The 20,743-nt window shown below is 39.2% G+C and overlaps 1 protein-coding gene across 1 annotated transcript; it reads left to right on the top strand.

The window, feature by feature from the left end:
• The first annotated feature begins 6,630 nt into the window (after positions 1 to 6,630).
• On the top strand, positions 6,631 to 17,791 carry LOC307258073 (myosin heavy chain, fast skeletal muscle-like). Its single transcript, XM_080037475.1, has 41 exons — positions 6,631 to 6,672; positions 6,822 to 6,862; positions 7,562 to 7,783; positions 7,859 to 8,002; positions 8,101 to 8,257; positions 8,353 to 8,380; positions 8,461 to 8,560; positions 8,678 to 8,770; positions 8,854 to 8,917; positions 8,999 to 9,097; positions 9,192 to 9,295; positions 9,417 to 9,555; positions 9,702 to 9,820; positions 10,089 to 10,238; positions 10,335 to 10,505; positions 10,604 to 10,904; positions 11,029 to 11,099; positions 11,205 to 11,292; positions 11,423 to 11,540; positions 11,624 to 11,747; positions 11,865 to 12,001; positions 12,083 to 12,338; positions 12,422 to 12,664; positions 12,743 to 12,919; positions 12,998 to 13,143; positions 13,241 to 13,331; positions 13,423 to 13,812; positions 13,925 to 14,051; positions 14,140 to 14,258; positions 14,343 to 14,539; positions 14,674 to 14,857; positions 14,984 to 15,149; positions 15,561 to 15,685; positions 15,862 to 16,170; positions 16,246 to 16,449; positions 16,534 to 16,659; positions 16,753 to 16,923; positions 17,010 to 17,114; positions 17,204 to 17,299; positions 17,421 to 17,552; positions 17,661 to 17,791. The coding sequence occupies exons 3-41, from the start codon at positions 7,577 to 7,579 to the stop codon at positions 17,679 to 17,681; spliced, it is 5,799 nt and encodes a 1,932-aa protein (XP_079893601.1). The 5' UTR covers positions 6,631 to 6,672; positions 6,822 to 6,862; positions 7,562 to 7,576; the 3' UTR covers positions 17,682 to 17,791.
• The last annotated feature ends 2,952 nt before the right edge of the window (positions 17,792 to 20,743 follow it).

Consider the following 20,743-nt stretch of genomic DNA (forward strand, 5'->3'; position numbering starts at 1 on the left):
TTAGTGACTTAGGAGTCCTCTCGAGGACTCTTAGCTTTTCATAGATTTAGGAGCTAGTTTTAGCGCTAAAATGCTTTGTGAATTACACTTATCTTAAAAAGTTAGGAGTCCTAAAATTAGGAGTGAAACGCCCCTTATTTTTGAGAGTTACTCCTAAATCAGCACGTTAGGACCTACTCTTAGCCTTAAAATGTTTTGTGAATACGGCCCCTGTTCTGTATGGTACAGTTCTCAGTTAAGAGGAAAAATGTGTGCAGAATTGAATTTTCACTGAGGGCCACACACAGAAAAATCTACGAAGGGCCAGGCCACTTTGCAAAAATAACACATTTATCAGGACATAGCTGCTCTGATGTTTAGTTTCATAGTGTCTTTGTAAATTGTAATCCTTCTTCACGGCAACACTTTACTTGCACATTAAACAGATACACCCCCCCTCTTGTTAAATGCCATTGACACACCCAGTGTTTTCTGCTTTTGCGTCCAATGTCCAGCTGGGTGAAAATAGTAGCCAGCCGAGATCCCGCCCCTCCAAGGGGGGTCCGGGGGTATGCCCCCCCGGGAGATTTTTTAAAGTTTTTAAAGTGAAATGCATGAATCTGGTGCACTTTGAGAGGAAAATTAAGAGGCTAAAGATGAAGAATTTTATATGAAAAAAAATGGAGACACTGTGTCAGATGAATTGGAAGCTATTGGAGAAGGACACATGAATTTCCCATAATAATATTAATTTAAAATAAAATATTATGCAGGGTCCTCTGGGATGGGCTTGGTGCTCTTTTTCTTTTATGGGACATATTTCTCTGTAATATAATGAGTGAATTTAAATTATTTAAAAATTAAAAGGGCCATATTACATCATATTTTTAAAATGTGCCACAGCCCAATCAGTTTTGACACCCCTGCACTAGTGGGTTAACTAAGAAATGCAAAAAAGTTTAGTAGTTTAGACACCCCTGCACTAGAATATGTGGTGGTCTGTTTGTGTGAACAGTCTTCCTCTCTCTGGCTGTATTTTACATAGTAGAATTTGTCACAGTGCAGAAGCCTCTCCACTTCCTTGACTTGGATTAGCTTTGGTTAGCTCACTGTCAAATTAGAAAGTGGTGTCCTCTCTCCCTCCACCGAACGTCGGCGCATGCTCGCACGGCTCGTTCGCTCTTTCATAGTAAAAAAAAAAAAAAAAAAAAAAATTAAATTAAATAATTTTTTTTTTTTTTATTATTTTTTTTTTTTAAGAATGCCACGCGATCGACCCACACTACCCTGGTTAGACTCTAAATGTTCCATTAGTTGCTCAGCTATAATTTTCTCCAGAACCTTTGAGACAACAGGGAGGATAGCAATAGGCCTATAATTACTCGCTATGTCCTTGTCTCCTGATTTATAGACAGGGGTAATTATTGCAGTTTTCCAGCTTTCTGGGAATATTTTGGTTTGTATAGACAGGTTAACTAAGTAAGTGATTGGCTCTAACAGGTAGCTCTGATGTTTCTTGATTAATGCAGCATGAAGATTATGAATATCTTTTGACTTGGAGTTACTCATATTTGTGATCACCTTTTTAACTTTATCATGAGATACCAATTTAATATAAAAGGAGTCAGACTGAGCATTGTCAAGTTCTTCAGAAGATGACTCTGTAGCTTTAAAATTACTTGCCAGCTCTTGTACAGATTCAATAAAAAAGCAATTAAAAACATTTGCAATGGACTCATTGCTATGGATAAAAGTATCACCTACTTTCAGACCGGTTATTTTGGGGTGCTTATGCTTGCTGGAGTTGGTCAGTTTGTTTATATGTTGCCACAGTTTTGAACTATTACCATTGGCCTCTTCAATGAGTTTAGAGAAGTAATTGGTCTTGGCCTTTCGTAATTCAGACACTACTTTGTTCCTCAGGCCTGTGAAGATAAGGTGGTCAGTATTGTTTTTTGTTATTAAAGACCTTTTAAGAGCAAGATCTCGCTTTTTAATGATCTGAATGATATCACTGTTGACCCATGGAAGAGATAATTTCTTGGGTCTGCTTTTCCAGGTTTGTGTGTATTTATCAATTAGATCACAAAGGGTCGAGACAAAGTTGTTGGCACTGAGGTTTAGATCTGGCTCTTTAGTTACCTTTTCCCAATTAATTTCACTCAAGTCATGCTCGAAGTCACCAACTTTTGACTTGGGAATTGCAGTTGTTAGAATTAGATTTTCTGTTTTGTTGTGGTGTACTAGGCGTTTTTTTGTTAGCTTTCGTACCATCAGTATCATATTATGATCTGAAAGGCCATTTATTAGATTATATGTTTTTGTTACCCGCTCTGGCCTGTTTGTAAAAATCATATCTATGAGGGTTTCACTTTTCCTAGTGATTCGAGTAGGTCTACTGATCAGCTGTTTGTATTTAAATTTCTCCATTGTTGATTTTAATTTTGATTTTAATTTTGATTTACCACTTTTATCCAACCAGTTGATGTTAAAATCCCCAAACAACATACATTCATGACAGTTATCGACAACAGAGAGAAGATTCTTCAGTGCATTGTAGACATTTGCATCATGAGATGGGGGATTATAAAGCACAACAATGTTAAATTTCATTTTAGGGGAGAGCATTACAGGCACTCTAAATTCAGGTTCAGTTCAAGCTTTACACATTTAAAATATTCCCTAATATAAATTAAAACACCCCCTCCCCTTCCCTTGGCCCTATCTCTCCTATAGCATGTGTATCCTGATATGTCAATTAGGTCAGTAGGAACATTAGGATTTAACCAGCTCTCAGAAATACACAAAAAGTCTTCATTCTCTCATCCCATGGGCAAAGCACTGGATGTTGATGAGGTGGGGGACTTCTTCCCGGAGTAGAGTAGAGACCCCCCCTCGCCTCCCGACCATGACTGGGGCTCCATCCGATCCAAAGCCAACTAACCACTCCTTCCACTCTGGGAGGCCAACTTTCTGAAATACTGTAGAGAGTGACAAGTTAATGATGTATTTATTTTTAAACTACCATTTAACATATTGACATCTATTTATGCTTATGAACAAAGGTTATTTCCAAATAGTTTCAGCTTACCTGCATAAAGAGCTGAATGGTGCCCAACTGCAGTAGCATGCTCAAGTTCCTCTACTGCCAAAAGCATCCTTACGTACACCCCCTCGAGGTTACGGGTGCTCACAGCAGTGGCAGCGTCTGCCAGGACACTGAAGAACTTTTTGGCCTTAAGGATGCTCAAAAATGGTTCCCAAAGGTCATCAAATATGACCATGGCAAACCTTAAGAGAGACAAAATGGATAGCTTTCATGAATCTTACTACAAAATGTGATGGCTTTAATCCAAATTCATTCAGCCACAGTTTTTAAAGTCACAGCCACACACACACCTTGAACCAAAGCATCATAACAGAGCTCTAATCACACAACTAGTATAGTCTATATATATATAAAAAAAAACTTAAAAAAAAAACTGCCTGCACTTTTCTGGAGCTCCGGATTTTCAAAATAAAACGGGCTGTAGCTTTGCATTTCATAACACGGTTGCTTCTCACAGTTTATTTTTGCTACGAGTTTGGCTGACTTATGACAACAGTGCAACTTTACATAAGGCTGATAAATTAACAACTTACCGTCGACAAGCCACGTCAGTGTGGTACTGTGTACCCAGCCCAACCCCGTTCTCCTGTTAAAGAGCAATCACACTGGGGTAAATGGTTGTCCGGTCTTCGTGACGTGATACGCCGTGGTTATCAGCTTTGCGATGACCTGATTTGCCTCAGCGTTCTGTTTACTAAAAAGAACCGGCAAGGCACCGAAGGACGGGTTATCAGCAGCCCGCTTAGCTGCCATGCAAGCAAGATGCTGCTTGCTCTTATCATAACACTCAAGCATCTGCTTTCTAAAAGATGACGTTCCTTTAAAAAACTAACCGCTTTTATCCGCCGTTGATGGGAACTTAAGGCAAACCTTGCAAAACATAGTCGGTGTTTCCTCCACATTCTTGAGTATAATCCAGGGGAACTTCTTCTTCCAGGACGCTTGAAAAGTTTGCTTATGCTTGAGCTCGTACGCAGCCATTTTCTAGACAGCTGCTTGCGACTGTAAACAGCTACTGTACACAAAGCGATACGGTGTGACAGCTAGTTAGTTAGCTAGATGTCGGACAGGAAAACTGCGACAGCAGCATGTAGCCCAGACTGCACTGTTTACCTCAACACATTAGTCCTTATGGTTAAAAATGGCCAGATCCATACATTATTTCAGTTGGCAATGTAGTCTATTATCCTTCGATGTGGTCATATCATATGAAAGTGTTATGGAATGAGTTCTACGTTTAGCGTTGAGTCCTGTCTTGCCAGAGACAAAGAACACAGATTAAATTAAAAATGCCTCGGTTTACAGTCTGTGCTTTACCTGTATAGCGATCTCCACAGCTAGTCCTTACAGTTAATAACAGCAGAAACTCCCCCTTTTCTTTGCTAACTTGCCTGTCTCAGAAAACAAACTGAGAACAGAATGACGCTTTCTGCACCGTAGTCGCACGCGAATACCAGTGATGACGTCCTTAAAGTTTGCCGCCAAACGTGTTAACGGTTTTTAGCATTGCCGTTTGAATGCTGAGATAGATAATAAAACACCATTCATCGTGTGTATGTGGGTTTAAACCGCAGTGCGGGTCTGGTGTATTGTAAACGCATAAGCAAGAGCGAGAAAACCAATGAGCCAATTCAAGCAGAAATGCAGACTGAAATCATAAAATGTCAAACGCAGCTAAGCTAACGGCATAAAGCAAGCGGTGCTAAACTAACGAGGCAGAAAAAATATTGAGCCACGGGCTAAATTTGCGCCGCTAAGATATCACAGCAGGCTAAAATAACTCCATTCAGATAACATGGCAGGCTAAACCAACTCCATACATTCAGATAACATGACTGGCTAAAATAAAGCTAAAATAGTGGCAAAGGCTAAACTGCAGTCAATACTGGACTTTTTACCCTCATAGTTTTAATTTATAATTTTTTTATTTAATTTTTTTTATTATTTTAGATATTTTTTGGGGCATTTTTATGCTTTATTGATAGTGCAGAGAGACAGAGGTGAAACAGGGCAGAGAGGGGAGTGACATGCAGAGAACGACCGCGGGCGGGAATCGAACCCGGGTCTGCTGCTGGGCCCGGCCCGGGGGGACGCTCTACCAACTGAGCTAAGGGCGCCGCCTCTTTTATCATATTTAAAAAAATAAATGTAACCAGCCAAAACAATACTAGAAATACATATGATATACATATTAACATTGCTCTGCAAACTTTATTCTTACCTTAAACTTCAGTCAAATCCACGTTCAGCCAACTGACAAAATGTCCGAACAAGAGCTGTTGACCAATTAAGAGAAGATTTGAATCCTCCAACTTCACAGTTCAAAGAGTGTAAACACAACAAGATCATTGCTCGTTGTGGGGGTTTACATAAAAATATTGTCTGGGATTACGTAAATTTATCTTGTTGTGGAGGAAATGCACAATGTCTTATAATAGGCCTACTAACACATGCAGATTAAGTCCAGGACTAGATTTGTTTTTGTAGAGATACAAACATATATTTTCATTGTTAATATTACATATGAAATTGTGTAACATTTACATCCTTTAAGAATCATTTTTTTCAGTGTGTATAAAACCAATAAAGAATGACTGACCAATATGTCTGCTCTGTCTGTAGCTAGTAGCTGTTTACTGAACATGTTTCATAACAATCAAATAAGTTTAGTTTGTGTGTTCACACTGAAGGTGAAGCAATGTTTCACCTTTTGTCATTTTCATGAATTTGACCAATTTGTGTTTGCAGTGTTGTGGATGAGTAGTGAAACTAGTAGGTTAACTCAATTTTGCAGTGACTTGCTGGCAGTTCAGACATGTTTGCATAGTGAATTAAGTACCATAAACACTTGATTACACAGATGTCAAATGATTTACCTACCTTTTTAGTCAAGATTTTTAATCACAGAACTTATTTGTTTTATCTTTTAGATTAAACAACCTTTTTATCTATCTTTTATAGCCTATTTTTATGTAGTCTGCTTTTATTTTCTATGTGTTTTTATTTTAATTTTTTCTCTTCTATGTATTATTTCTAATGATTGTTTTTGCGTGTATGAATATATCGGGGTGTGTTGTGGGAGGGGGGGTGGATTGTTTTAAGCACTTTGTGTTACATTTACTTGTATGAAAAGTGTTCTATAAATAACGTTTGATTGATTTAGTTATCCACCCCACATATCGCCTTGGGTTACATAGTATACTGTGCTGCATAATCAAGCCAGATTACATAAAAGGAGCCAAAGATGTGTAACTGGGATATGAAACAACCAAAATTAAAGGGAAATTCAAATACTGTACTTAATAATTAATCACGAAAATTCAGAAAATGTTTATATTTTTTGGCTCTCGGGCCAGTAAAAAGCTTGTCTACTTGCCAAGTTGGGAAAAAAAATTACGTTGAACCCTGCTGGGACATGGGCAATTTGGAGAAGTTTAAATATAAATGACACCACGTTTGACATTTGGTTTCATATTTAACTCATGCTGCGTAGGCAATAAAGTTTATATAAAAGGAGCCAAAGATGTGCAGTGTGGCAGCCGGAGAGAGCAGTGTGTGAGGACCGTAGGTTACCCCAGCTTGTGGTAAGTGTGTGTTTCATCTCCTCTGGAGATTTTAGAAGTAATCACGATTTGATGAATTTGTTTAAAATATGAAGTAATTACTATATTTCTTAAGCACATCTTGCCAAACTTTAACCAATATCTGAATATATGGATTATGTTTTCAACAGGATTGAGGAATATAAAAGATTTTTCACAGAGAGAGGCTCAGGTATGAAGCTCTTTTAACTGTCTTACATTTATAATTTGTGTGAAACATTTCATTTACTTGTTATTTACCTGGTTATTGTTCTTCTTATTACTATCAACTCAAGAAAATATTTAGAATGGGCAAATGTTAAGTCTTTGTAGATAGATAGATAGATAGATAGATAGATAGATAGATAGATAGATAGATAGATAGATAGATAGATAGATAGATAGATAGATAGATAGATAGATAGATAGATAGATAGATAGATAGATAGATAGATAGATAGATTTGTTTGTTAATGTCTATTATTCTAGTGTGTAGAATTTTGGCTTTTATTTCCTAGCAGATTTTGTAGAAAGTAATTATAATATCCATAAGTACATTTAATGTAGTGCATAATAGCTGAAAAAAATGTTTTGAATTATTATTTTCTTCCTTAGAAAGGGTCTCATATATGTCCATATTTCTGCATATTTTGGACCAAGGCCTAGTGCCGCCATCTTGAAAGTGTCATAGTTGGAATGTCATCAGGTGCATTGTTTAAAATTTAGAATTGTTCTTGTCCTTGAAGGCCACTGTAGCTTCTGTTATTATTCAAAAGGGGTGGGGTTACCTAGGGAGCGTTGCATTCTAGAACTTTCTTGATGATGTCATATTACACACTGCACCTTTAAAAAAAGATGAATAAGAATACTCAAATTTACAATTACCTTACAGAAGTAACCAGCAACCATGAGTACTGACGCTGAGATGGAGGTTTACGGCAAAGCTGCCATTTACCTCCGTAAGACAGAGAGGGAGAGAATTGAGGCTCAAGCCTCGCCCTTTGACGCCAAGACTGCCTGCTATGTGGAAGATAAGGTGGAGTTGTACTTGAAAGGACAAATTCTCAAGAGGGATGGTGACAAAGTCACTGTCAAAGTCTTGACCACTCAGGAGGTTAGTATCATAAAGTAAAAGTAATCTAGGAATGTTTTATGATCAGTTCTCATCGTGACAAATGTCTTGTTCCAGGAGGTGGTAGTTAAAGAATCACAGGTCACTGCAATGAACCCTCCCAAGTACGACAAAATTGAGGACATGGCCATGATGACCCATCTCAATGAAGCCTCTGTGCTGTATAACCTCAAAGAGCGTTATGCAGCATGGATGATCTACGTAAGACAATCTGCCTAATGAGAAAAGAGAAATACTGAAAATGGCTACACTTGTATGAATCTTAAAGTTAACTGTTGAATCTCTATGGTTACTTTCAGACCTACTCTGGGCTGTTCTGTGCCACTGTGAACCCCTACAAATGGCTCCCAGTGTACGATACTGAGGTTGTAAATGCCTATAGAGGCAAGAAGCGTGTGGAGGCTCCACCCCACATCTTCTCTGTCTCTGACAACGCTTATCAGTTCATGAATACTGGTAAATTATAACAACTCTAATATACAAATTACCATTTCATCAGCTTTCACTTGCAAGAAAAACATAGTAAATTCTGTTGTTTTTATTTCTAACAGATAGGGAGAACCAGTCTGTCTTAATCACGTAAGTTTCATATTTGTTGACTTTGTTTACAATGATCAAATACTTTGAAGACATTCTTATAAGTCTATGTCTATCCCCAGTGGAGAATCTGGTGCTGGAAAGACTGTGAACACCAAGCGTGTCATCCAGTACTTTGCAACAATCTCAGTATCAGGCGGACAGAAGAGGGACGATTCAAAGGTGTGATTATGTTATTGTATGAGTATAATTAAGTCTTATTTAAACGTGATATCTTTCAATGGAAAATAATTATAATAATAGTAATTTTCTGGTATCAATTTTCTATTTAAATTACAGGGGTCACTGGAGGATCAGATTATTGCAGCCAATCCCCTGCTGGAGTCCTATGGTAATGCCAAAACTATTAGGAATGACAACTCTTCTCGTTTTGTAAGTACGGAGGGATTTTTATAACATATACTATAGAAATTCCACATGTGCCGGGACATTAAATATTCCTATGTTACAAACAGGGTAAATTCATCAGAATCCATTTCGGCAAAACTGGCAAACTGGCTAGTGCTGATATTGAGACATGTAAGTAACAATCCTCAGAGAGCATACAAATGTCTTTAATTGCGAGTTGGCCAGGCTGTGACGAATGAACAATGTTTGTAGATCTGCTGGAGAAGTCTAGAGTGACATACCAGCTTACTCAAGAAAGAGGCTATCACATCTTCTTCCAGTTGATGACCGGCCACAAACCTGAGATAGTTGGTAAAAGATTGAGTATATGCACAAAGTTTTTTTTTCTTATTTAATTTGTATACATGACAATGCATTGAATTATTCACAATTCTTTGATCTTCAGAAATGGCCCTCCTCACAACCAACCCCTACGACTTCCCCATGTGTAGCATGGGTCAAATCACTGTGGCGAGCATTGATGACAAAGAAGAGCTGGATGCCACTGATGTGAGTGAACTTCAATTCAAAATATTGGCATTTATTATGAGCAGTAAATGCAACATCAGAACTGCTCTTTTAAAATAAGTTTCTAAATTGATTATTGTGTGGACAACTCCTTTGAAAATAGAACGCTATTGATATCCTGGGCTTCACTCATGAAGAGAAGCTGAGCATCTACAAGATGACTGGTGCTATTCTTCACCATGGTAACATGAAGTTCAAGCAGAAGCAACGTGAGGAGCAGGCTGAGCCTGATGGCACAGAGGGTGAGAATTTCATGTTAGCTCGAAGTGCATAGCTTATAAACAACAGTAGGCCTAATACATGTCCTAGTCACTAAGGTATCTGTCATGATGGCCAATCACTGTCACATACTGTATGTATTTACTGTAAATCTCTGAAATATTTTCAGATGCTGACAAGGTTGCTTACTTGCTGGGTCTGAACTCCGCTGACATGCTGAAGGCTCTTTGCTTCCCCAGAGTGAAGGTCGGAAATGAGTATGTCACCAAGGGACAGACTGTACCTCAGGTATATACTGTTTAAAAAAAAATTACTTTAAGAAAAAGAAAACTGAGAAGTGTAATCCCTCTTCGTGTAGTATCAACAGATGCCGTGTGTGAATTAGCTCTACTTTTATATTTGTTTATTAACAAATAACATCAAGTAAAATATGAAAGTATTTTCCTTGATTCTTTCGTCTTATCTCACTGGAAGTAGTTCAAAAATACCAGCAATCCATAATTTTACAAAATAGCTAACTGAATCAAATCATATATATTCTTTGTTTTTTCTTCAGGTGATGAACTCAGTGCCTGCCCTGGCCAAGTCTATCTATGAGAAGATGTTCTTGTGGATGGTCATTCGTATCAACCAGCAGCTCGACACTAAAAAAGCAAGACAGTACTACATTGGTGTGCTGGATATTGCTGGCTTTGAGATCTTTGATGTAAGATTCATTTTCAAAAGAGCACTAGCTTAAACCATTGATTTCCGAATAATTATTGTGGTGTGGAAGATATATTGATTATTTGTCCCCTCACAGTTCAACACCCTGGAGCAGCTGTGCATCAACTTCACCAATGAGAAACTGCAACAGTTCTTCAACCACACCATGTTTGTACTGGAGCAAGAGGAGTACAAGAAGGAGGGTATTGTCTGGGATTTCATTGACTTTGGCATGGACTTAGCTGCCTGTATTGAGCTGATTGAAAAGGTAATGATTCCATTTTGAAATTAAATGTATTTGTTCTGTTGGTCTAAATTAGACAACATCTAGCATTTAATGACATACCTCTTCCTGCTTTTTTCAAGCCCATGGGCATCTTCTCCATCCTTGAAGAAGAGTGCATGTTCCCCAAGGCCTCAGACACTTCCTTCAAGAACAAGCTGTATGACCAGCATCTTGGAAAGAGCAACGCATTTGAGAAACCAAAGCCAAAAAAGGGAAAGGCTGAGGCCCACTTTTCCCTGGTGCACTATGCTGGTACCGTGGACTACAATATCACTGGCTGGCTGGACAAGAACAAGGATCCACTCAACGATTCCGTTATCCAGCTGTACCAGAAGTCCCCAGTTAAACTGCTGGCTGCTCTGTATCCTCCTGTTGTTGAGGGTATGATATTGACTTTAGCAAACTCAAACATACTTTCACTGTATATGTTTATAAGAGCAGCATGTGTTCATGTAAATTGTATTTATTGTTCTAACAATACATGTCTACTTAAAATTGTCAACAGAGGTTGGCGGTCCCAAGAAGGGAGGCAAGAAGAAGGGTGGTTCCATGCAGACTGTGTCTTCGCAGTTTAGGGTAATGTTTAACACTGTACATTATAGTATCAAATCATATCTCAGTTTATACCAAAACTCACAATTGTTGCACGTTTTGACATGAGTTACCATTTTGGATCTACAGGAGAACTTGGGCAAGCTGATGACTAATTTGAGGGCAACCCATCCTCACTTTGTGCGCTGCCTGATTCCCAATGAGTCAAAGACTCCAGGTACATAGACAACATAATATATTACACATTTGTTAGTGTTGTTGATATGTTTTATTTTACTGTGTGCTGCTCCAACAAGGAGACTTACTAATTATTTCAAAGATGTAATTAAGAAATGTCATTTTAATAGGATTGATGGAGAACTTCCTGGTTATCCACCAGCTCAGGTGTAATGGTGTGCTGGAGGGTATCAGAATCTGCACAAAAGGTTTCCCAAGCAGAATCCTCTATGCTGACTTTAAGCAGAGGTAACAGTGTATCTTTTAACAGAAGTTTGATGTAGAGTATTAAAAGAAAATACTCTCACTGACCATTTACTCTGATTAAAAAGGTACAAAGTGCTGAATGCCAGTGTCATCCCTGAGGGCCAGTTCATTGACAACAAGAAGGCTTCAGAGAAGCTGCTTGGGTCTATTGATGTTCCTCATGATGAGTACAAATTCGGACACACCAAGGTAAGAACCTTGCTTTCCGTATGTTACTTACGTGAGTTGGTATGGAATTTGTTAGTTTTAAAGGGTATTCACTATGTACTTCATCCTATATTAATTCAATTGTATTTCATCATTCAGGTGTTCTTCAAGGCCGGACTGCTGGGTCTCCTTGAGGAGATGAGAGATGAAAAGCTATCAACTTTGGTCACAATGACTCAGGCTCTGGCTCGTGGTTATGTCATGAGAAAGGAATTTGTGAAGATGATGGAGAGGAGGCATGTTAAAAACAATCAATTCTGAATAATGGTACGAAAATTACAAACAACACTTCCATAACAGCAACTTCTTCTCAACAGGGAAGCCATCTTTACAATCCAGTACAACATCCGCTCATTCATGAATGTGAAACACTGGCCATGGATGAAGGTGTACTACAAGATCAAGCCTCTGCTGCAGTCTGCTGAAACTGAAAAGGAGCTGGCTAGCATGAAGGAGAACTATGAAAAAATGACAACAGACCTGGCTACTGCTTTAGCCAAGAAGAAGGAACTGGAGGAGAAGATGGTGTCCCTCTTGCAGGAAAAGAATGATTTGTCGCTGCAAGTAGCATCTGTAAGTAGACATCAACCGACTGTTTTACTTTTTTAAGTTTTTCAGAATTGATTGTTAACCTCTATTTTCATGAAATGAATTAGGAAGGAGAGAATCTGTCAGATGCCGAGGAGAGATGTGAAGGACTTATCAAGAGTAAGATTCAGATGGAGGCCAAACTCAAAGAGACAACCGAAAGACTGGAGGATGAAGAAGAAATCAATGCAGAGCTCACTGCCAAGAAGAGAAAGCTGGAGGATGAATGCTCTGAGCTCAAGAAAGATATTGATGACCTGGAGCTTACCTTGGCTAAAGTGGAAAAGGAGAAGCATGCCACTGAGAACAAGGTTTGAAAATATGAATATTATATTGCAGGTCAAGTAACATTAGAGTATTACTATTTAACATCTTTCTGAAAAACATAGGTGAAGAACCTGACCGAGGAGATGGCCTCTCAGGATGAGAGCCTGGCTAAGCTGACTAAAGAAAAGAAAGCCCTTCAGGAGTCACATCAGCAGACTCTTGATGACCTTCAGGCAGAGGAAGACAAAGTCAACACTCTGACCAAAGCAAAGACCAAGCTTGAACAGCAAGTGGATGATGTAAGTTTACAAATTCACTTTCGAGTGGCAAAGCAAAATTCTTCATGAGCATAACTTATAACTTATATGAATGTTCAGCTTGAGGGTTCTCTGGAGCAAGAGAAGAAGCTGCGTATGGACCTTGAGAGATCCAAGAGGAAGCTTGAGGGGGACCTGAAACTGGCCCAGGAAAGCATCATGGATCTTGAGAATGACAAGCAGCAGTCTGACGAGAAAATTAAAAAGTAAGTTTCTTTGTGAATTTGAACAAAAACCTGTCTTTTGAATGAGGTGTTCCACTGCTTGAACTCCTACCATGAACTCCATCTATTAATCTCACAGGAAGGACTTTGAAATCAGTCAGTACCTTAGCAAGATTGAGGATGAGCAGTCAATGGGTGCTCAGCTTCAGAAGAAGATCAAGGAGCTTCAGGTGACATATTGTCTTACATAAAACATACCTCATCTATTTTGTGTTTATGAAGCGAAAGTTCACTGAAAGGCAACTCACCTACATTCAACAGGCCCGTATTGAGGAACTGGAGGAAGAGATTGAGGCTGAGCGTGCTGCTCGTGCCAAGGTTGAGAAGCAGAGAGCTGACCTCTCCAGGGAACTTGAAGAGATCAGTGAGAGGCTTGAGGAGGCCGGTGGTGCAACTTCTGCTCAGATTGAGATGAACAAGAAGCGTGAAGCTGAATTCCAGAAGCTCCGTCGTGACCTTGAGGAGTCCACTCTGCAGCATGAAGCCACTGCTGCTGCTCTTCGCAAGAAGCAGGCTGACAGCGTTGCCGAGCTGGGAGAACAGATCGACAACCTCCAGCGTGTCAAGCAGAAGCTTGAGAAGGAAAAGAGTGAATACAAGATGGAGATTGATGACCTCTCCAGCAACATGGAGGCTGTTGCAAAAGCAAAGGTACAAATCACATTAATGTTTAAAAAGAAATCCAAAGTAGAATAGCAAAATAAGGCAATTCATCTTCTAGATAAAAATGACTTCATGATCTGATCTCTGTTTTCCTCATTAGGGAAATCTTGAAAAGATGTGCCGTACTCTTGAGGACGGACTTAGTGAACTGAAGACCAAGAATGATGAAAATGTTCGTCAAATGAATGACATTGGTGGACAGAAAGCACGTCTCCTGACAGAAAATGGTATGTATAAGTAATCAGTCGAGGAAGTGTCGTGTATATTTAAGCAAAATAACACAAAATAATGTATCATGACTTTTTTTCACAACAGGGGAGTTCAGCCGTCAAATTGAAGAGAAAGAAGCTCTTGTGTCCCAGCTGACCAGAGGCAAACAGGCCTTCACACAGCAGATTGAAGAGCTGAAGAGACAGATTGAAGAGGAGGTCAAGGTAAGAAAAAGCTAGGTGTGTACAAATCAAATTCATGTGTGATATTTAGAAACTGTGCAAACTGAAAATGATTTCTTACACAAGGCCAAGAATGCTCTTGCCCATGGACTGCAATCAGCCCGCCATGACTGTGACCTGCTGAGAGAGCAGTTTGAGGAGGAGCAGGAGGCCAAAGCTGAGCTGCAGCGTGGGATGTCAAAGGCCAACAGTGAGGTGGCTCAGTGGAGATCTAAGTATGAAACTGATGCTATCCAGCGCACTGAGGAGCTTGAGGAGTCCAAGTGAGTACAATTCAAACAATTAAATGGCTAGAACGATTGTAATGTTAATCTTGTATCTAAAAAATATATAATTATATGTAGTTCATTCATGTACTAGTTTTTCACAAAGAGATGAAATGCACCTTTTCAAACAGGAAAAAGCTTGCCCAGCGCCTTCAGGAGGCTGAGGAGCAGATTGAGGCAACAAATTCCAAGTGTGCTTCTCTGGAGAAAACCAAACAGAGGCTCCAAAGTGAGGTGGAGGACCTCATGATTGATGTGGAGAGGGCTAATGCTCTGGCTGCCAACCTGGACAAGAAGCAGAGGAACTTTGACAAGGTACCAACACTCACTTTGTTTGTCCCAGCCATAGCAACAATACAATAACATGTACATATTTATATAGGTTTTTTATACAACCATTTACTAAATGACCAACTGATCTGTATCAATGGGGTTATTCAGGTCTTGGCAGAGTGGAAGCAGAAGTATGAGGAGGCTCAGGCAGAGCTTGAGGGAGCTCAGAAGGAGGCTCGTTCTGTTGGCACTGAGCTCTTCAAAATGAAGAACTCCTATGAAGAATCTCTGGATCATCTGGAGACAATGAAGAGGGAAAACAAGAACCTGCAGCGTGAGTTTTTGCAACATTATATTCTATTCAACACATGGTGGTGGTAGGATGGCCCAGAGGAAAGGTGGCCGACCAGTAACCATGAGGTCGCTGGTTCAATCCCCGGAACCCGGACAGGGGGGTAAAAATAGCAGAGGCTGGTATTATGTCTACGGTGCCCACCATCTCTACCATTGTGTCCTTGAGCAAGACACTTAACCCCAAACTGCTCCAGGGGCGCTATACTTCAGCTGACCCTGCGCTCTGACCCCTCCGAAGTGTAGTAACTTGAGAAGGGATATGCGAAAGGACAGATTTAAATGTAACCATTGACTAATAAAAACTTAACTTAACTTAATGGATGTTTTAGAATGAAGCATCCATATTTCACATATACAGTCTTAACAACATAGAACATGCATCTTTCTACAGAGGAGATCTCAGATCTGACTGAACAGATTGGTGAGACTGGCAAGAGCATCCATGAGCTGGAGAAGTCCAAAAAGCAAGTGGAGACCGAGAAGTCTGAAATCCAGACAGCTCTTGAAGAGGCTGAGGTACATTTAAGAGGAGATCTTAAAAAAAGAATTCCATTATAAATCCATCATTGACAAACATATTATAAATGCTGTGCAGCCGAGCTGACTCTTTCTTTCTTTCTTTCTTTCTTTCTTTCTTTCTTTCTTTCTTTCTTTCTTTCTTTCTTTCTTTCTTTCTTTCTTTCTTTCATTAGGGAACTCTGGAACATGAAGAGTCTAAGATTCTGCGTGTCCAGCTTGAGCTCAACCAGATTAAGGGTGAGGTAGACAGGAAGCTGGCAGAAAAAGATGAGGAGATGGAGCAGATCAAGAGGAATAGCCAGAGGGTGATCGACTCAATGCAGAGCACACTGGATTCTGAGGTCAGAAGCAGGAACGATGCCCTGAGGATCAAAAAGAAGATGGAGGGAGACCTGAATGAGATGGAGATTCAGCTTAGCCACGCCAATCGCCAGGCTTCTGAGTCCCAGAAGCAGCTTAGGAATGTCCAGGCACAGCTGAAGGTATTGTACACAGAGTTGTTACACAGTGGTCATTATAACTAAATGTTGGCATTCATTTTGATATGTTTTCACTAGGATGCACAACTGCACCTTGATGATGCTGTCAGAGCACAGGAGGACTTCAAAGAACAAGCTGCTATGGTGGACCGTAGGAATGGTCTCATGGTAGCTGAGATCGAGGAACTTAGAGCTGCTCTGGAACAGACAGAGAGAAGCCGCAAAATCGCTGAGCAGGAGCTGGTGGACGCCAGTGAGCGTGTTGGACTTCTGCACTCCCAGGTGAACAGTTTTTCAACATTTCCCCACTAATTTACAAATCTAAATATTTGTCAGGCAAGTGATAACTTATTTCTGATCTTTTAGAACACAAGTCTTATTAACACCAAGAAGAAGCTTGAGTCTGACCTGGTCCAGGTCCAGGGTGAAGTGGATGACACTGTTCAGGAAGCAAGGAATGCAGAGGAGAAGGCAAAGAAGGCCATCACTGATGTAGGTTTACATTTCACGTATTCTTAATTTTAGTTTTAAAAAGGAAGAGAGGTGCTTTTTCCAGACATTTCTCATTAACATTATTTCCTCTAGGCTGCTATGATGGCTGAGGAGCTGAAGAAGGAGCAAGATACTAGCTCCCACTTGGAAAGGATGAAGAAGAACCTGGAGGTCACTGTTAAGGACCTGCAGCACCGCTTGGATGAGGCTGAGAACCTGGCCATGAAGGGTGGCAAGAAGCAGCTCCAGAAACTGGAGTCTAGGGTAAGAAATTAATGTTAAGAGTTTGTACAGCTGAAGCGAGACTTTTAAAAAGTATTGATAGTTTATGTCTTTACTGTGTTCTATAGGTGCGTGAGCTGGAGGCAGAGATTGAGGCTGAGCAGAGACGTGGAGGAGATGCTATTAAGGGTGTCCGCAAATATGAGAGGAGGGTGAAGGAGCTTACCTACCAGGTACAACCACATTAAGATTAAAATGTAAACATCTACTACATGTATATCATTGAGAACATTTCACCATGCAAATTTTATTTGTATAACAGACTGAAGAGGACAAGAAAAACGTTGCCAGGCTGCAGGATCTGGTTGACAAGTTGCAGCTTAAGGTTAAGGCCTATAAGAGGCAATCTGAGGAGGCGGTAAGGGACAACATATACATTTTTAACACTAAAAACTTGATGTTGTGTCAGATTTAACATACACATAGAAGGCTTTGGATCTTTTGGATATTCAAAAAAGTCCATTTCTATCTTACTCCAGGAGGAGCAGGCCAATACTCATCTGTCCAAGTGCAGGAAGGTTCAGCATGAGCTAGAGGAGGCTGAGGAGCGCGCTGACATTGCAGAATCCCAGGTCAACAAAATGAGAGCAAAGACCCGTGACTCTGGCAAGGTAAATATACAACTGCGTTTTGGAACAGAAAAATACATTTTAAATTAAAAAGTACTTAACATGTATTTTGTACCTAATCAAACCCTTTGTTATTTGTGTGTGTTTTAGGGAAAGGAGGCGGCTGAGTAAACCACTCCAGCTAATGGGCTGATAGTTTCTAATCATATAATATGATGTGAAATGAATGATTCCGCAATAAATGCATTTGATCTTAAATTGCTATTTGTGTCATTTTGATCTTATTGTGTCTTCAAAAATAAGCAAATGTTAGGTTTGTAACAATTTATATGAAGGTCCTGTCTGTAAAGTATTATAAGCATATTCATAAGATGTTATTTATAAGGCTTTATATAAAGTGCAATATAAATGGTAACACTTTATAATAATGTTAATTTATCAGTCACGCATAAGTCATTTATAAATCTTATACAAGTCATTAGATAATGATGAACTAATCATTTAATAAAAGCAGTAATATCTATTTGTGTTATGTTTACATATCACGAATGTGTTGTAAGTCATCTAAAAAGTGACATCTATTCGACTGTGCCAATCTCACAGTCGAATAGTTGCAAAATATGAAACAAAGGTCATTCTGTTCCAGCTATATGGGGGTGCTGAATGTCTGATTTTACATGGAATTGCTTGGTTTCTCCTAATTTATCACGATATATCACCTATCATAGTATAACTATCAGCCTATTATACTGGTAATAAAGATTTGAAACCAACTCAAGCTTTTAACCAATCTCCTAAGTGTGAGTCAATGACTAAGGTAGACACAAGTTATTATGCCAACCCAAGAAGACAAGCTATAATTGGGTCTTATAACCCCTTTGTGTGGTTTAGGAAAGAGATGTTCCAATGTAGCAAATGAGAATATGGATCAATAAGCAGGAAAAAATTATCTTGATTGGACGATTAGTTGACTATAGGCAAGATTCGACCAATAGGACTCGTACACTTTTTGTTGAGGACAGCCCTACAACACATTGGTACCTGATGCATACTTTAGATCAGGGGGATGCAGAAAGGTTTGTAAATGACTTATTAATATTATAACAATCATTTGTTAGTCATTTGTGATGTTAACATAACACTTATTAATCATCTACAAATGTATATTACTGTTTTGTAAATCATTAGACTTATGAATCATTTATAATTAACATTATTATAAAGTGTTACTAATATGTTACTGTTAATTGTTTAACTAGATCACAGCACCCGGAAATAAAAGTGATCTCCACAAGACAAGCAAAGATGGACTGTTAAAGAGGACCTATGATACTTTTTGACTTTTATGACCTATAAACGTTGTTATAATGATTTATAGTCATGTTTAACCATACTAGCGTATCAAATAATGACGTACATGCATTAAGACGTATTCCCTGCTGACCGTCTGGGGTGTCTGTGCAGAGCACTAAACACTAGGGCAGCCGGTCGAGAAGTCACGTGTTCAAAGCGGTTCAGAATTTCCGGACATTCTTTTCGCCACACAAGCGGATGTTTCCATCAGGTTTCCATGTATGGTAATGCTGCAACATGCCCCCACATCCCTGCTCAAGTCTGCCTCGCACCTCGCGCCCATGCTCGCGCCACTGAAAGTGTTCCGGAAGGAAGGTAACCAATCACAATGGAGTGGGGATTGCAGGAGGGGGGGGAGGGAGCGGAGAAGCACAAAGCTGACTGTTGAGAGAGACTGCAGTGCGCGCTCAGATGAGAGGAAGAGTTTCCCGAAAATCTACATGGTTTTTTGTGATGTGATTCGTGTCAGGTTGCTCTATAGCAGTTTTTAACAAGAAATTAAGACCAGAAAAGTAGTATAATAGGAGATCTTTAAGTAAACACTTCCGAGGCCACACATTTGAATCCCATACCAAATGGCACGTAACACATATTTAAACAATATCACACAAGAGGGAGTTATGTTGTCCCTCTATATCAGCACGGCTGTGATTTGGTCATAGACACGAGACCGAAGACAATCCTTATAGTTCTCTATATTTATGTTTATGTTTATTTTGTGCACCATCTGGTCAAAGCAAATTCCTTGTATATGTGAACCTACCTGCCAATTAAACCAATTCTGATTCAGCAGGGTTTAAGATTGTTTTATTATTGTTAAATAGGGATGTCCCTTTTTATTTGAAATTCGAATATTCGTTCGAAGGTGGGGTGAAAAGTTCAAATTCGAACTGTAATTTCCCATTCAATACTGTATGTGTGCTGCAGTTTCATGATGTTAACCTGTTGCTTTGCGACTAAAATTGACAATAGTGAGCAGTGCAGTCCTGGACCAATATATTAGAAGAAAGGGGTAATTTTAAATTAGCTTGAACTTTGTTTTTGGAAAAAGTGTTATGAATGGCCAGTGTCATAGACATGGATTAAGCCAAGTCCTCGACCTTGCCAATTTCTCTTTCCAAGCATGAAACTAACACTTGGATGTAAATTTAATCATATAAATGTCCTGGGGTTGTAGTTAGGCTCATAAAGAACTAGCACAACTGAATTGTCTGCATGCATCAGTATCTGTTTTGATGAAAATAAAAGCATTTTTGTTCTATTCTGTGCATCAGACAGACAACTGAAAAGTGCAGCTAAAACATTATTTTATGTTAACAGTTTTACAACAAGGGCCACTGGGAAATGGGCAATTTGGAGAAGTACAAATATAAATAAAAAATGTTCTACGTATAAATCATGTAAAAAAAATATCTGTAATATATATAATTGCTTTCATTTAATGGAAAGCAGGACATGGAACTTCAAGACTGAAATCCAAAATGTAATTAAGTGCTAACAACACTGGATTAAACAGATGTCAAATGATATTAGTTATCCACACCACACCATATTTGACATTTGGTTCCATATTTAACTCATGCTGCATAAGCAAGCCGGAGTACTAAAGGAGCCAAAAATGTGTCAGCGTGGCACTATATTCATGTTTGGTATTTTCTTTTTTGGAGATGAGGTTACTGAAACCAATAAAAAAAACAATAAAAAACAATATTACGTTGAACCCTACATGGGCAATTTGGAGAAGTTTAAATATAAATGACACCATGTTTGACATTTGGTTCCATATTTAAATCATGCTGCATAAGCAATAAAGATTATATAAGAAGAGCCAAAGATGTGTCAGCGTGGCACTATGTCCATGTCAGGTGTTTTCTCTTTTG

Source organism: Ammodytes marinus (assembly GCF_949987685.1).
Source record: "Ammodytes marinus genome assembly, chromosome: 2".
Lineage (NCBI taxonomy): Eukaryota > Metazoa > Chordata > Actinopteri > Uranoscopiformes > Ammodytidae > Ammodytes > Ammodytes marinus.

Coding starts and splice junctions, on each gene's coding strand:
- LOC307258073 (XM_080037475.1), top strand. CDS start 7,577: ATGAGTACTGACGCTGAGATGGAGGTTTACGGCAAAGCTGCCATTTAC. Junction 13,144..13,240: donor TCTGACGAGAAAATTAAAAA/GTAAGTTTCTTT, acceptor TTAATCTCACAG/GAAGGACTTTGAAATCAGTC. Junction 15,686..15,861: donor CAGCTCTTGAAGAGGCTGAG/GTACATTTAAGA, acceptor TTCTTTCATTAG/GGAACTCTGGAACATGAAGA.